Genomic DNA, 16,220 nt, shown 5'->3' with positions numbered 1-16,220 from the left:
GAGATGGCCCTGAACTACTCTTCAGACTCCAGGCAGTAATGGGCAGAGACATGTTTATCTCAAGAGCAGTGCCCAGAGGAGATGGGGTGTGATTTGAACCCAAAGGAGCCAGGAGGTCAGAATGTGCATGCAGTTACAAATGACAGTAGAGAGGGTTGGGGCCTAGAGATAAGAGGAGGGGGGAGATGCCTCCCCTTGTGGGTCAGGGAGGTGAGGAAAGTTTCCTCTGAGGAGGTGGAACTTGACACTGGTCAGTCTGCAAGTAGCTGAGCCCTAATCAACACTAAGGACTTGGAGGATGTTCAGGAGACTGCTGAGAGATGTTGGGTCATTTCTAACGCTGTCGGACTGGCCTCCAGTAGCTGAGGGAGGATTGACTGGAACGTGTCCTTACTGTGCAGAGCAGGGAGCGCACAGACCGGTGTCCTGAGGTTACCTGAAATCTGGGGGGCCTGCCCACCTCCACCAAAGCTGAGACGGGGGCAGATCCTGAGAACTTGGCACAAGGGCCCCTTTGCTCACTCCTAGCGTGGCTGCCCTCCTGGTCAGACCTCGCCTGGCAGGTGTAAATTCAGGGGGACGACCCAGCAGAGGAAGAAGACGGGGCAACCATGCAGGGAATGCGGACGCGGGGCGAAGGCTATGCCAGGCCCACGAGGGTGCTGTGGTGGAGGGTAAAACAGCAGGCAGGTTTTAATTCGGTTTCTGATACTTAGTCTTTGGGTGGGTTTGGGCAGGTCGTTTCCTTTCTCTGATCGCCTTTTCTTATCTGTAAAAAGAGGGATTGGAACATATGCTTTTATCATCCCTCCAAGTCTGAGCACACCAGGGAGTCTTGGGGGCAGGAAGTAGTGAGACCACAGAAGGATGCCCATGGCGTCCTCCTTCAGTTGCCTCCCCACCTGTGCACTGGGTCCATTGCCTTTATCGAGTGCCAGCTGCACTGGAAGGGCACTACAAGGACCAGATTTTTGACCAGCAGGAGCTCCACTTTGAGATGGGTGAGGTGCAGAGTCTGGATCTGCCTAGTGGGCTGGAGAAAGCCATTCAGTGCATGGGAAGTGGAGAACATTCCACGTGTACTTCAAGCCCAGGTCAGGGGTGGGCTTGTCAGAGCATGAGTGCGAACCGAGGTCAGAGATCTAAACGTCCACAGTGAGTTAAATGACTGGCCTGTGTATCCTCTCCTCGTACGTGCTCACTGCCCCCACAGCCTCCTGCGTGCTCACTGTGCCTCTGGGTACACCAAACATAGGCCATTGTGGTCCCTTTGCTGTGTTTAGGAGCCTGGGCAACACTGTCCACATCTCCTTGGATCAAAGCATAATCTTTTCAGTCATGGCTGCTGCAGACTCTCTCCCTCACCCACATCAAGGTTTTTGTGTTCCATTGGTTCACTCCCTCATTGGTGACCTTTATGGGAGCACACTTATCTGTGCCATGCACAGTGCTGACGACATCTAGTTTCTCAGACGCATTGTTCCTGCCACCTACTGCCTCATTTTTCACTGAGATGCCGGTTCAGTGAGTAGTCATGCCAGTGTATGCACAGCCTGAGCTGTCGCAAGGGTGTGGAAGATAGTAAGAGAACAAGTAATGTGTTTGGAGGTCAGGGAAGATTCTGCCACACGGGACACGGAGGTACTTTTTGGGAAACAGGAAGTCTTTTCCGTGCGGAGCAGGCTGACTGCTGATGAGATGGTATAGGGGCTTTTTCTGCCCCCACAGCCCTGCTCTTGGCAGTGTTGGGAAGGGGAACTTCCAGTTCCCACCAGACGCTGACCTGAAATAGGAAATGCACCTCCAGAGTTTGGGGAAGGTGAGTTGGCTCGAGGTCCTCCCCATCCTGACGTTGCCTCCCACCCTGGATGTGACTCTCTGGGGTCTCTGACAGTTGTGTTTCTCCCCTGGGGGATGGCAGGCCGAGGAGTCCTGGGAGGCGCATTCAGAGGAGAAGCTGGAGCAGAGCCCCTCAGTGAAAGAGCAGGCGCTGTGTGCTTGAGGGTGAGCCAGCCGCCGTGGTCCTGAGGACACGCTCAGGGAGGGCTCCTCTGGGCCCACCTCTGCCCACCGATGGCTGAGGTCAGTTTCTGCCAGTGAGTGGACAAGTGGCACCTGCGGTCTTCACGTAATACAAGCCAGCTGGTCTTGCCTGGGGGCATTGAGGAAGACCTGTCTTCCCTCTCTGCCTCTTGGACTGAAAGAGGTTCCTTTGTGGACCTTGGTCTTTTCCATTTAATGTCCCAAGACTCATTCTTTTACAGGCGGAGCCAGCCATTTACATTCCCCACCATCCTGCTAAGGGTACGTACCTTGGAAACCGGTCTTGGACTGAGAAGCTACAGGACCTGAGGTCTCACTGTGGATTCCTCTGTCCTCATGAGGTCCTGGAGCTGGACAGCAACAATGAGGAGGGCCTTTCCCACCAGGGAGAGGCCAATCTGGCAGTGAATGACGTTGACTCGGCACGGGCTGACGTCCAGAAGGTCCTGCAGCTCTACCCCAGCAAGGAAGCCGCCAAGGCCCAGCTGGCTGTCTGCCATCAGCAGGTCAGCAAGCAGCTGGCACGGGAGGAGCAGCTGTGGGACTGCCCCAAGGTCAAACTGCAGCACCCAGCTCACCAACCTCCACCTAATCCTGCAGATTCCTGAGAACTACTTTTGCGGGCCTGACCTGGGCCAAGTGCTGAGAGTGACCTGCCAGGCGTGGCTGATGACCTCAGGTACAGAGCGGATCTGGCCCTGGCATTGCCCCCTCCACCCCAGGCACCATTCCAGAGCTGCCTGCCTGCCCACAGAGGTGGCCGAGCCCATTGAGACAGGTGAGCCAGAGCCAGGAATGGGAGTTGGGCCACTTTCCTCCTCAGATACCTCAGGGTTCTCACACTTGTTTCAGACCTATCAGATGGGGTGCTAATAGCACCCCCACTGCCACCGCTCCCCCAGCTCCAGCAGTGCTGCTCAGTGCTCCCTCACCCCCACCCCCACCACAGACCTTGGCCTCTCCAGGTCACGGTGCCCAGGAGGCTGACAGCAGCTCTTCTCCTTCAGGCAGGAGCAGGGGCAGGGCTCTTGGGCCCATGTGTGGGGGTGGGGCGCCCTCTTAGAGGGCACCTCCAAGTTTCTGGATCCCTGAAGGATTTTCTGTAGTTTGGTTAAGTGGCCATAAATTCTACAGTTGCAGGATAGTTCTAATTTTAAATCTTGTTCCATTAGGTTCACTAATAGTGGTTTTCAAACTGTGTCCATGGAGCTCTGGAGATCTGTCCTCCAGGGTAGAGGGCGTCTGGGAAGGTGGGGCTGTGGGTCCCCCACTGACACCAGTGGAATAAGAGGGGCCAGTGAAATCATTGAAGACCACAGCAACAGAGTATCCCCGGTTCCTTAAATTGCAGAATTGCCGTTTCAATGTATCTCCCAGTCATCTCCCTCTTCCAGAAGTATTGCAGAAATTCCTTGTTGGATAACATGTCATATTGAGATATTCAGCATATCATAAACTCTCAGCCCCCCCTGCAGATGGCAGCTAAGCCGGGTGGGGATTGGAGAGGGTCCTGAGCCCAGGCAGATGCAGTCAGCAGCCAGGCTTCACCAAAGGCCTGGCTTCACCAGCTGGCTTCCCCTTCATGGAGAGCCCCTCCTCAGGCAGGCTGCTGACAGCTCCTCAGGACCCCCAGAACCATAGGCTGTCCCACATCCTAGCCCTGCGTGAGCAGCCCTTCTTCCCAGTCCAGGGAGCTCCCAAGGAAATGGTGGACCCCTCCAGTGGCCGGGCCCCTCTGTTGCAGTCCACCCACCAGGCTGGGGGCACCTGCATGGCCCAGCTCCGCAGTGTCAGGGAGTGCAGGGTAGACAAGAGCAGGAGCAGGAGCAAGGTGAGGGGACTCTGCTGCAGCCACTCCAGGAGGGCTCTGAGACAAGGGCTGCCTCTTCCAGCCACCACCAGACTCCAACAGGGTGCTCCTGCCCACCCCGTGTCGAAAGACCAGCCCCCTGCTGCCTCCTGGGTGTTTGTGGAAACCCTGGGTGGCCACCCTAACATCCTCGTCTCTGCTGCCTGGGCAGTGGGTTCCTGCTAGGTTTTGGAGCCTGCTGAGGGGAACTTTCCTCTCTATCCTGGTAGGTGACAGAGCCTCCTCCAGCTCCAAGTACAAGAGAGAATCTTCTACTCTGGCAGTTGTCCAAGGAACAGACAATGTTTCGGGTCCAGACCTGAGATATTTTAGAAAGAGGACCTGGAGGGGTGGCTCAGTCCTGCTTCTCTAAGTGCCTTGGGGCTATAGATTTCTTCCCGGGACACTGGCATGAAGGTGACACCTGGACGTGAAGCACCAGTCCTGCACTGAGTCCCTTCTTGCCTTCTGAGCTTTGCACTGTGACCTGGGCCAACTGCCTAACACTCTGGGCTGCTCACACACTGGGCCTGCTCATTGGCACCCCTTTGTCTCACTGGGTTGCTGTGCTGGTGTCTCTCAAAAGTTAACTATTTTCTTATTGGTGCCCTGGTGCTGGATCCACTGAGAGACTGAAACTCCAGGAGCTGGTGGTGACTGGGTGGCTGTGGGGTGTGTCAGCGATGAAGAAAAAGAGGACAAATGTGACAACCCTGAAGTTGTCACCCAGGGGCAGGTTTCGTGCTTGGTCCCTTCATTCTTCCTCACCAGTGGTTTCTCCGCTTGCAGTGAGGGCCACAGGCCTAGGTGGGGCCTGACGTCACATGTCTCCAACAAGCTGGTCCTGGGCGCAGAGGTAGGTGGAGCGCCACTGCCTTCTGGGGACTTGGGGGGTTGTGCGCCATGCACACTCTACCTCTTCTTGTTTCTAAGTCTCCAGGGGCTTCTAAATCTCTAGGGGCTGGGTGAACTGGTGCCCCAAAGCGCCCCCCTTACCCTCCATCTTTTCCCTTCCAGGCGACTCTCAGAAAAGACTTGGGGCCAGGGCCAGGGAGGGGCAACTTCACTCGAATGTCAGACTCCATCCCACCTCTGCCTCCCCCATAACAGCCTCCTGGAGAGGGAGACGAAGATGAACGGGAATCCTAGGAGCTGGGCGGCGCCTTCTTCTTCCCAAACCCAGGCTGAAGCTCTTGCCCACACATGGCAGCAGGTGGGCTGGGCTCTGTGGCCTGCAGGTGTTTCAGCCCCTGCTACGTTGGAGGGATGGGGACCCTGGAGGCACACCAGGGCTGTGGCTGGGCCCTCTTCAAGAAGCAGGGAGGCTGGCTCTTGAGGGGTATGGAAAGGGGCCCTGGCTCCGTGCCTGTGTTCCACCCACCTCTTTCACTGGTGTGCTCTGCTCCTCCCTGAGACTCTGAGATACGACAATGCACAAATCAAGAAAGCAGTAGAAAGCAGAAAGCCAGCAACTGACAGTGCACTTTTCATTAAGGAACTAGAGCCGTGCAGAATGCAAACGTCTCCAAGCCAGGGCCTGTGCTCCTGCTCCCACTGGTCTCAGGCAATGGGGCCGGGTGCCACGGGGACCAAGACCCTTTCTCCGGGGTCAGGGAGAGAAGAGGTATAGTCAATAGGGGCAGTTGTTGCAGACCGGGACAGGGGTGTTCTCACACAGGGAAAATTGCCTGGCTGTTGGACACAGAGTTTCTAAAAGTAGCCATGCTGAGAGCCTCATGGCCCTTGGTGTAATTGCTGGTGTCAGGGGAAGAGGTGTCCCCGAGTCTGCCCAGGTGGCTGAGAGGGGGAGAGGTGCTACTGAGTTGCAGGACCTGGTGCTCATCCAGGGGGATAAGGATGCTGTGCAGAAGNGTGGAGCACCACTGCCTTCTGGGGACTTGAGGAGTTGTGCGCCATGTACAGTCTGCCTTAAGTCTCCAGGAGCTTTTAATTCTCTAAGGGCTTGGTGAACTGGTGCCCCAAAGCGCCCCCCTTACCCTCCATCTTTTCCATTCCAGGCGACTCTCAGAAAAGACTTGGGGCCAGGGCCAGGGAGGGGCAACTTCACTCGAATGTCAGACTCCATCCCACCTCTTCCTCCCCCATAGCAGCCTTCTGGAGAGGGAGACGAAGACGAATGGGAATCCTAGGAGCTGGGCGGCGCCTTCTTCTTCCCAAACCCAGGCTGAAGCTCTTGCCCACACATGGCAGCAGGTGGGCTGGGCTCTGTGGCCTGCAGGTGTTTCAGCCCCTGCTACGTTGGAGGGATGGGGATCCTGGAGGCACACCAGGGCTGTGGCTGGGCCCTCTTCAAGAAGCAGGGAGGCTGGCTCTTGAGGGGTATGGAAAGGGGCCCTGGCTCCGTGCCTGTGTTCCACCCACCTCTTTCACTGGTGTGCTCTGCTCCTCCCTGAGACTCTGAGATACGACAATGCACAAATCAAGAAAGCAGTAGAAAGCAGAAAGCCAGCAACTGACAGTGCACTTTTCATTAAGGAACTAGAGCCGTGCAGAATGCAAACGTCTCCAAGCCAGGGCCTGTGCTCCTGCTCCCACTGGTCTCAGGCAATGGGGCCGGGTGCCACGGGGACCAAGACCCTTTCTCCGGGGTCAGGGAGAGAAGAGGTATAGTCAACAGGGCCAGTTGTTGCAGATGGGGGCAGGGGTATTCTCACACAGGGAAAATTGCCTGGCTGTTGGACACAGAGTTTCTAAAAGTAGCCATGCTGAGAGCCTCATGGCCCTTGGTGTAATTGCTGGTGTCAGGGGAAGAGGTGTCCCGGAGTCTGCCCAGGTGGCTGAGAGGGGGAGAGGTGCTACTGAGTTGCAGGACCTGGTGCTCATCCAGGGGGATAAGGATGCTGTGCAGAACCTGAACAGGTTAGGGAGCAGCCTGGAAGTAAAGGAGTGAGGCCAGCAGGTGGCGCAGCAGTGCACAGGGTCCTGCTCCCAGTTCTCAGTGACTTCAGTGCAGATTTCCCAGGGTTTTTTTTTTAATCCCCAGATGGCAGTTGGAAGAAGAAACCAGAAGCCTGAGGGCAGAGGAGCCCTGGACGCCAGGGGTGCTGGGAATGGGGAATGTCCTTAATTTTGAGGAAAGGGTGAAGGTCTTGAACAGCTAATCTGAGCTAGGGAAGGGAGAGGAGGAGAAAGGGGTGGAAGCAGAGATCTGCTCCACGTCACCTCTGATGAAGTGGATGCTGAGAAACAGGCAGGGAGAGAGATGCTTCAGTGGAAGGTGCAGCTTCCACAGCTGCCCAGAAAGGCTGGCCAGGAAGCAGGGCAGGGAGGACACTGGGCCGTGGTGGACAGGAGGAAAGGTCCAGTTTCTGGGAGGGGCCCAAGGATGGCTGGGACCCAAGTAACCTAGTTTTCACCAGTTGGCCTCTGTGCCTATTCCTGGGTCCTGGTGATTCCAGAAGAGGGCTGATCTGCATGCCAGAGAAGTGTGGACATCCCTCAGGAGAGGCCAGACTTGTTGTGATGAAACTGAGGAGACAGGGCAAGACCGTGAAAGACTAGATGGAGGTCTCCATGGGGAGTTCGCTGGGAAGGGAAAGGCAGGACTGACCTTACGCAAAGCAGCAAAGGCGGGGCCAAAGGTGGCTTTGACCTCCACACGGTCTCGGATCCAGGTGGGCAGTTTTGCCAGGATAGGTGGACGGGCATACCGCTGGTCCAGGAGCACTATGCTGGCGAAATCCTTCTGGTGCCTGATGGCCCTGCCTGGACGGGAGCAGGTTGGGGCTGTGATCAAACCTGCCTGCAGACAGAGCACTGCTCTTCTGTCCCTTTCCCTTCCTCAGCCCCCAGAATGGAGAGATGGCCAGGAACAGACCCCATCCTGTCTCCTCCCTCTTCCTCTCTCTCTCCCTTCTTCCCTCCCCAGTGATTCATCCTGATAGCGAGGAGCAGTCCCAGGCTCACCTATAGACTGACTGACAGCCTTCATACACAGATTCTCCACCAGAGCCTTTCCCGGGGCAGGCTGACCTGGGGTCCAGGGCTGGGAAGGGCAAAGCAGATGACCTATCAGAACTGTTTCCTGCCCCCTCCTAGCATTCTGAGAAAATGACACTGTTGGGCTGTGAGCAAGACCAGTCAGCTTCCAGGGCACAATGCCAGCAGCTGATAGGATGGATGATGTCCTGTGTGGGTCCAGAGGGCACAGAGGACACTGCCATCCCTCTGGGCAAACAGGAAACAGTGGCACACAGCAAGGGGCGGGGGGAAGTCCCCACAGACCTCAGTCCTCAGGGCTACCGAGCTCTCCCTGCCCTCTCCCCTCATTCTCCAAACACTGGAGGCACTCACAAGGGTCTGATCCAGGTAGGCCATCTTCTCTTGGAGCACCGGAGACTTGATGTTGGGGTAGGGCATGCCCACCATGACCACACACCTGGGGTGGAGGCACATGGGAGCCAGAGGCAGCTGGGGTCCTCAAGGCCCAGGACGAAGGGCCGGGTTCTCGCCCACAGGTCACAACAGCTGCCTCCACCATTCCCGCAGTCATGCTGGGCTCAGAGGCTCTACCTTTCCCTCCCCAGCCTAAACTTCCCACCCGGAAAGGCGATCTTAGCCTACAACATCCCAGCTAGACCGAGGAATGAGTTCAAGAAAGTTCGTGTCTGCCTCATTTTTCGCCTGGCCTCAAAGGGGCAGACCCAAAGCTGCCAAATCACTTCCCCATGCAGCTGACCGACCTTCGCCGTCAGCGCAGGGGCAGACTCAGATGGCAGCAGATTGCAGAGGGCTTGGGGGAGCGTGGTGGGGAGATGCTTGGAGTGAGGGGTGGTGGGTTTCAGCGTTCCAGGAGACATGGAGCACACTACTTACCGGCAGAGGTTGTCAGAGAAGTTGATGCCTTCGCTCATCTTGCCTCCGACCACTGAGAGCAACAGGGCCCCTGTCACCGTGCCTCCTGCCTGAACATGGCACTGCGGGGACCACCCAAAGCTGGGACACCATCAAAACGTTTTCAGCCCCCAAATCCATGGGTCTGGACCCAAGCCGGAGTTCTACCTCTCACCTGTATGCACGTGGAATACTCTGTCAGCACCTGGTCCACCTGGCTTGCTCTCTTCGGTTCCTGAAATATCTGGACATAAAGAGATGTTTCCCAGAACGGGGTTTCAGGACGCCTGGGTCACAGGTCTGCTCCAGGCCTTGTTTTCCAGCCCAGAGAGACCTTCACAGACTCCTCTGGGCGGTCATCGGGGATTAGAAGTGGTGGGAGAAGCCCCCATACGTGAGGCCTGACCATCTGGTTTGATGGGTACGAGCAATCCCAGGTAGAACTTTGGGTTCACTGTCCCCAGAAGTGGAAAGTCCTGCTGAGGGGTCACTCACCTTTTTCCTGACAGCCAGGCGAGCCAGCAGGCCACTCTTGTCCCAGTGGCCATGGACCTGGCGTTGGTACTCATAGGAGGGGAAGAAACAGATCACTCCTCCGGGGACCACGTTGCACAAGTTACAGAGGATGCGACCTGTCTCATCCATCTAAGAAAAGAAGACAAGGGGAGGCCACTCCTGAAGCCACACCCCCAAAAGGCTCCTAACCTTAGGGCTCAGAGCAAAGTACAGAGACCCACAGGTGAATGGGGTTGGGGAGGCCTGCAGCTGGGTAACGCCCCCCGGCTGGGAATCAGATTGGAAAGTTTCACACTCCCCACCAAACACACCCAAGGGACGCTCCTGGTGATGGGCAGCATCTGACACCCATCACTGCGTGGGCACACCTGAGCTGCACCTGCTGTGGGTGTGTGCCAAGGCTGCCCTTCCCCAGCACCCCATGTCCTGTGGCAACTTGGGATTAAACACCCTCTGTGACAGATCGGGCACTGAAAACCTGAGGCATGCCACTAGAGAAGTGCCCCAGCATCTGCCTCCCTGCCAGGCTGGAGCCGATACAACCCAATGACAGGAGAAGCAAAGGGACTGAGTCACTTTCTCATGAGCTTCATCCTACAGGGAAGGCTGGAGGTGTGAGGAAAACGTACTTAGCAACCCAAGGGGTGAGGGGTACTGGGAAACTCAGACCTTCCTTGATAAATGTCTAGATACTATTCATCCTGTGCCAGCTCTGGATTGGCCAGCGTGCCCCCCACCCCAGAAATCTTCCTCCCGCCCCAGGAAAGACGGAGGCGGTGAAGCTGGCTGACTGGTACTGACCATGTGAGGCAGCTCTCTCTTCAGGTATGTGAATTCCAGCTGCTGGTTGGAGGGCCCAGTGCAGATGACGAGGGGCAGGATGTTGTCTGGAGGGATCACGTGACCTGCACAGGCCCAGGGAGCGTGTGAAACTGGAGGTGCAGGCTCTGCTGCAAGGCAGATGCCACAGGGAGCCCTGCCCAACTGGTGTCCTGCAGACCAGGAGCAGCAATGTTTAGCTCTCACCCTCCTGTGCTGTTTCCGCAGTAAAACAGCAATGCTCAGGCCTCTCCCATGCAGGTGGAGGGACACAGACAGCTAGCATCCCGAGGTCCCCTCAGCCCCTTAGGCCTGCTAACAGCATACAGCTCAATTCTAACACAGCCCATGATGTGACTGTGGGGCCCACTCCACCCTGGACACAGATCCTTACCGTAGGAAAACTCCACCACACGCTCAGCTGCCACCCCAGCACATGCCAGCAGCTGCTCCCGGAATTCAGACACCTGAGGACCACAACATCAAGGCTCTGTGACCTCCCAGGGGTCCAGGCTCAGGGACCCAGCATCTGAGCAGACAGGGCCCTTGGCAGGGAGGGGAAGAGAGAATCACTTGGAAAATCAGAAGTCAGGGTGAGGAGGCAGCAAGTGCCTAGGAACAGAAGAGAGGTTGAAGGAAAGGCTGATAAATTGGCAAAGATGAAAAAACAATTTATTGACGCCAGTGTTGGCAGTCTCATTTAAACTACTTGTGGGAATGGCAAAGGAAATTTGACAAACGGCAGTGAGTCTCAGCTCTGTCTCAGCTCACAAAATCAGGAGTGGGAATCTAAATATATGCATACATACATACATGGCCAGGCCGTAGCCCAAACTACTGAATAAGAATCTCTAGGGGGAGCCCTAGCTGGTGTGACTCCCTGGATTGGGCGCAGGCCTGCAAATCAAAGGCTTGCAGGTTCGATTCCCAGTCAGGGCACATCCCTGAGTTGCGGGTCGAGTCCCCAGGAGGAGGGGCGTGAGAGGCAACCACACACTGGTGTTTCTCTCCCTCCCTTCCCCTCTCTAAAAATAAATACAATCTTTTTGAAAACAAAAAAACAAAAATAAAGAATTTCTAGGGGGAGGAATAGGCCTTTTGTATTTATTTCATGAACTCCATCCAGGTTTTTTACCTATCACGTGGGCAAAAATCCTATCGTTTGACCACTCTGTGGAGGAACTGGCATGTTCACCCTGCAGGTGGGGCACAGAATGCTGCTGCTCCAGGCAGAGGGCGTCTGCACAATATTTCACAAATGAGGTACATTGTTACTTTTAACCCAGCAATCCCACATTCAGGAGTCTCCCCTGAAGACTCAGCTCCACAAACCAGACCCCACCTGTGCAAGGGTATTTCCTGTGAAGTGACGAGTGAGAGCGTGGCCGCCTTTCCACAGGGACTGGTCCCCTGAGCTGTGCCACATCCGCCCAACAGAACCCTGCACAGCCCAGCCGAGGAATGCGGCCCCTCCACTGCTGTGGACTGCTAGGGGGGCACCGCCAGAACGTACAGGCACAGAACAACGGGTCCTGCTGCCTTTGGGGTAAGTAAAAAAAAGTAAGGACATACATCTGCTTCTTTTTGCAAAACCATCACATGAAAACAGTGGGAAGACAGACCAGCAGCAACTAATAAAACATGCTCATCACCTACAGGGACTGGGAAGAGGTTGGAAAGGGGTAGAAGTGAGACTTGCTGAAAAACTTCTACATTTTCAACTTTGGAACCACACACGTTTACATTTTCTAAAAACAGAATGAAGTCAACAAAAAAGGCAAACACAAACTGAAAACAAATTGCAACAAAGCCTGATACCAAGTGACATCGTATCTTTTTTTTTTAAACCTCAACTGAGGACTTGCTCATTGATTTTAAAGAGAGGGGAAGGGAGGAGGAGGGAAGAGAGGGAGAGAAACATTGACTGGTGGCTTGTCACATGTGCCCCGACCAGGGACCGAACCCGCAACCTTTCAGTTTATGGGATGACACTCAAACCAACTGAGCCACACTGGCCAGGGCCTGTGTGACTTCACACAGTGACCTGTGTGACTTCATATCCTTAGTGACCATATATCCTTAGTAGAATATACTCTAAGGGCAAAAACTAAGGGCAAAGAAATAACATCTTAATCAACAGTTTACTGTTAGAATATTGGTATTATCTTTGGACACTATTTTGAGTATATTGTAGGATAGAGCAAATAAATAATTATATGAATATAAGAAATCAAAAGTTGAGCTCAAGAGAAAAGAGATGCAGCATGCGGTCAATAAATTGATTGATTTTGATTTAGAAATATTAGTATGGACTCATGAAGTCTGAAAATATATTTCCTAGGTCTGCACTGAAAAGGCCTATAAACAATAGTCACCCAGGAACACTGCAAACAGTGCAGCACCCAGACCTTGGCTTCTCAGCAACCACCTTCGGTAAAAGAAACCAAGGCACCCTGGAGAAATGGATGATTCACACTCGGGGTCAAAGAGAGCATCAGGCGGCCCAGTGTGCTCTGGTCACGCCAGAAAGCAAGCAAGCTGAACCGCCTTCCAAGGCCATGGGGGCCACACCCAGAGGACTGGAGGCAGCTGGGGGGGTTCCCACAGGCCAAGTTTGAGACAACTTGAGCAGNCTCCACAAACCAGACCCCACCTGCGCAAGGGTATTTCCTGTGAAGTGACGAGTGAGAGCGTGGCCGCCTTTCCACAGGGACTGGTCCCCCGAGCTGTGCCACATCCGCCCAACAGAACCCTGCACAGCCCAGCCGAGGAATGCGGCCCCTCCACTGCTGTGGACTGCTAGGGGGGCACCGCCAGAACGTACAGGCGCAGAACAACGGGTCCTGCTGCCTTTGAGGTAAGTAAAAAAAAGTAAGGACATACATCTGCTTCTTTTTGCAAAACCATCACATGAAAACAGTGGGAAGACAGACCAGCAGCAACTAATAAAACATGCTCATCACCTACAGGGACTGGGAAGAGGTTGGAAAGGGGTAGAAGTGAGACTTGCTGAAAAACTTCTACATTTTCAACTTTGGAACCACACACGTTTACATTTTCTAAAAACAGAATGAAGTCAACAAAAAAGGCAAACACTGAAACTGAAAACAAATTGCAACAAAGCCTGATACCAAGTGACTTCGTATCTTTTTTTTTTTAAACCTCAACTGAGGACTTGCTCATTGACTTTAAAGAGAGGGGAAGGGAGGAGGAGGGAAGAGAGGGAGAGAAACATTGACTGGTGGCTTGTCACGTGTGCCCCGACCAGGGACCGAACCCACAACCTTTCAGTTTATGGGATGACACTCAAACCAACTGAGCCACACTGGCCAGGGCCTGTGTGACTTCACACAGTGACCTGTGTGACTTCATATCCTTAGCGACCATATATCCTTAGTAGAATATACTCTAAGGGCAAAAACTAAGGGCAAAGAAATAACATCTTAATCAACAGTTTACTGTTAGAATATTGGTATTATCTTTTGGACACTATTTTGAGTATATTATAGGATAGAGCAAATAAATAATTATATGAATATAAGAAATCAAAAGTTGAGCTCAAGAGAAAAGAGATGCAGCATGCGGTCAAATAAATTGATTGATTTTGATTTAGAAATATCAGTATGGACTCATGAAGTCTGAAAATATATTTCCTAGGTCTGCACTGAAAAGGCCTATAAACAATAGTCACCCAGGAACACTGCAAACAGTGCAGCACCCAGACCTTGGCTTCTCAGCAACCACCTTCAGTAAAAGAAACCAAGGCACCCTGGAGAAATGGATGATTCACACTCGGGGTCAAAGAGAGCATCAGGCGGCCCAGTGTGCTCTGGTCACGCCAGAAAGCAAGCAAGCTGAACCGCCTTCCAAGGCCATGGGGGCCACACCCAGAGGACTGGAGGCAGCTGGGGGGGTTCCCACAGGCCAAGTTTGAGACAACTTGAGCAGCAAAAGCCACAAAGGCTACAATTTTACACACAAATAAATTCAGATCTACAAGTCTATACACAAGAAAGAATGAAAAAAAAAAAGCTACAGGGGTGGTCGGACAGCTCAGGTTGGCACAGACGGCTTGAGGGCGTTGAGGGACTTTCCCAGCACCAAGTCCTGATCTAAGATGTACGTCTCCCAAGGACACAACTGCTGTGCAGGAACAGGTTACATTTACCACGTTTGCACAGGAAAACTAGGAGTTACATGAGTATCTCACTGAAGAAGAGCAGTTACATAAAATACATTCATGCAATAGGATGAAGTACAGCTAGAGTACGGCAAATAAATACTTATTTGTTGAGAAGAAAAAACACGTATGGCATTGTGTTTCTGAGTGGGGGGAAATCAAATTATAACAAGAGCTCATACAGATAACACTGTACCATTTTATTTTTAATAGTATGTATGTGTATTTGTAAAAATTATGCAAAGACAATTATAATGATGTGCACAACAAAATGAATCTTTTGCTTGTCAAATTATGATCCTTTTTCCTGCTTTTGTTTTGTCTCTGCTTTCCACAACTGAAAATACAATACTTTTCTAAAAGTACCATATTTTGCTGTGTATAATGCACACATATCTGCCCAAATTTTTGAGAGAAACATAAGGATGCACATTATACATGGGGATAATGATTACACAGCATGGGAATAACAGTCCCATGTGCGGTGTGCACAGAAACAGGGGTGCACACAGCACGTTTGGTGTATTTACATTTGTAAAAGAGAGGAGGTTACAGCTATGGTGGCCACAGGCAGGCCGGGGCACTGAGGCAACTCCATGAGAGGAAGGAGCTGCCACCTTCACTCGTTCTCTGGACAAGTGTGATCCCACTGCTAGGGACACACTGGAACTTAGCTGTGCCCAGTCCCTAGGGCCTAAAAGGCCTGGGCAGTGGGATAGCCCAGCAATGCCACCTGGTGGACATTGCTTGGCCTGCTGAAGCTGACGCCTTTCTGGGTTGGGAACCCAAGGAATGATGAGGTGAAGAGGCCTGACTGTGCACCCTTCCCAGTCACTATCCCATCCAGATCCAGTACATGAGGCCGAGCCTGGTGTCCTTACCGGCTGCATGGTGCCCCCGGCAATGACCATTGCCCGACACTCCTTTACCACCTCGGCAAAAGGCACAGCTGGATTCAGGAGCAAGAATTTGAGGCTGCTCTGGCTGAGGCTGCCTGATAAAAAGACAAATGAGAGACAATTACAAGGGAAGGGGGTGGGTACAGGCCCAAGAGAAACATCTCTCTGTCCAAGGCAAAGGGGATCTCTAGCCGGGTTGGCGTAGGAGGCATGAGCAACAGCATTTTCTCTTTACACCTCACTTGCTGTCCAGGACCACCCTGAGACAGAGAGTACAACTATCTCCCTTTTCACACGAGGAATATGAGGTTGAGAGACAAAGAAAGTGGTCCAAGACACGCAGCTGGAACTAAGACTCAAAGCAAACTCATATAAGCAAACTTCACCACGAGGCTGCACGGCTTCTCTCGCACCCTCGCCTGAAATGGCCAACCATCCCAGCTCAGCGGCATCCCTCCTCACTACCCACCGCCTGCCCAGGCCATAGGAGGCTAGGTGTCACCACCCGGATTCCTCATCCGACCCAGGGAGGAGCCGGACTGGCAGCAGAGACTCCTTTCATGCCCTGGCTTCCCAGCTGCAGGTGGGCTCCTCTTCGGATACCTTGGCGGCTCAGGATGACCCTGCCGTCCTGGTTGGCAGTGGTGAGAGCTGCAAGGAAGCCTTCAATGTGCATCAGCGGGGAAGCAGGCCGAGGTGCCATGGCCTCTCTCTCCTCCACAGGGGCTACGGGAGCTGCACAGAGCAGGAGGAAGAGAGTCTGGGACCACAGACAAGGGCAGAGGGCCGCTCTGCAGTTGGGCTCAAGTGGTTCTCTGGGGAAGACCAGTCCACATGTGAGACAGAACATTTTTGCCCAGGGCCTATGGCCCTACCCCTACCCTCCTGACTCACCTTCGATCGCCATGGGCTGCAGGTTCTGTAGGAAGTGATGAAACCCAGCCAGTCTGCGCTGCTCCGCGGTGGGTACAAGGACTGCCCCCCACCTCTCAGTGAAGCCAAACAGCTGAGCAGGGGTGAGAGCAATGAAGACTAATAAGGGTAGCAGTGCTGAGGGAGA

General features: G+C 53.7%; 1 protein-coding gene across 8 annotated transcripts in view; it reads right to left on the bottom strand.

The window, feature by feature from the left end:
- The window catches only part of DDX11 (DEAD/H-box helicase 11), a 50,492-nt gene that overhangs the window by 8,937 nt on the left and 25,335 nt on the right, over positions 1 to 16,220 (bottom strand). For 4 of the 8 annotated variants that reach the window (XM_037065758.1, XM_037065759.1, XM_037065761.1 and 1 more), the window contains 11 exons: positions 16,055 to 16,166; positions 15,764 to 15,895; positions 15,143 to 15,255; positions 10,476 to 10,548; positions 10,064 to 10,167; positions 9,242 to 9,391; positions 8,922 to 8,990; positions 8,729 to 8,829; positions 8,207 to 8,291; positions 7,820 to 7,898; positions 7,464 to 7,618 (listed from right to left, as the gene is read on the bottom strand). In XM_037065758.1, coding sequence (XP_036921653.1) covers positions 7,464 to 7,618; positions 7,820 to 7,898; positions 8,207 to 8,291; positions 8,729 to 8,829; positions 8,922 to 8,990; positions 9,242 to 9,391; positions 10,064 to 10,167; positions 10,476 to 10,548; positions 15,143 to 15,255; positions 15,764 to 15,895; positions 16,055 to 16,166 — 1,173 coding nt within the window. Of the gene's footprint in view, positions 1 to 5,375; positions 5,725 to 6,377; positions 7,382 to 7,463; positions 7,619 to 7,819; positions 7,899 to 8,206; positions 8,292 to 8,728; positions 8,830 to 8,921; positions 8,991 to 9,241; positions 9,392 to 10,063; positions 10,168 to 10,475; positions 10,549 to 15,142; positions 15,256 to 15,763; positions 15,896 to 16,054; positions 16,167 to 16,220 lie in introns of those variants that run through there. The other 4 variants (XR_005069371.1, XM_037065762.1, XM_037065763.1 and 1 more) reach the window with 4 other exon arrangements.

Source organism: Sturnira hondurensis, unplaced genomic scaffold, assembly GCF_014824575.4.
Source record: "Sturnira hondurensis isolate 20B ecotype Veracruz unplaced genomic scaffold, ASM1482457v3 Scaffold0016135, whole genome shotgun sequence".
Lineage (NCBI taxonomy): Eukaryota > Metazoa > Chordata > Mammalia > Chiroptera > Phyllostomidae > Sturnira > Sturnira hondurensis.
Note: the sequence above shows the minus strand (reverse complement) of the source record. Positions and strands in the feature narration are given on the sequence as shown.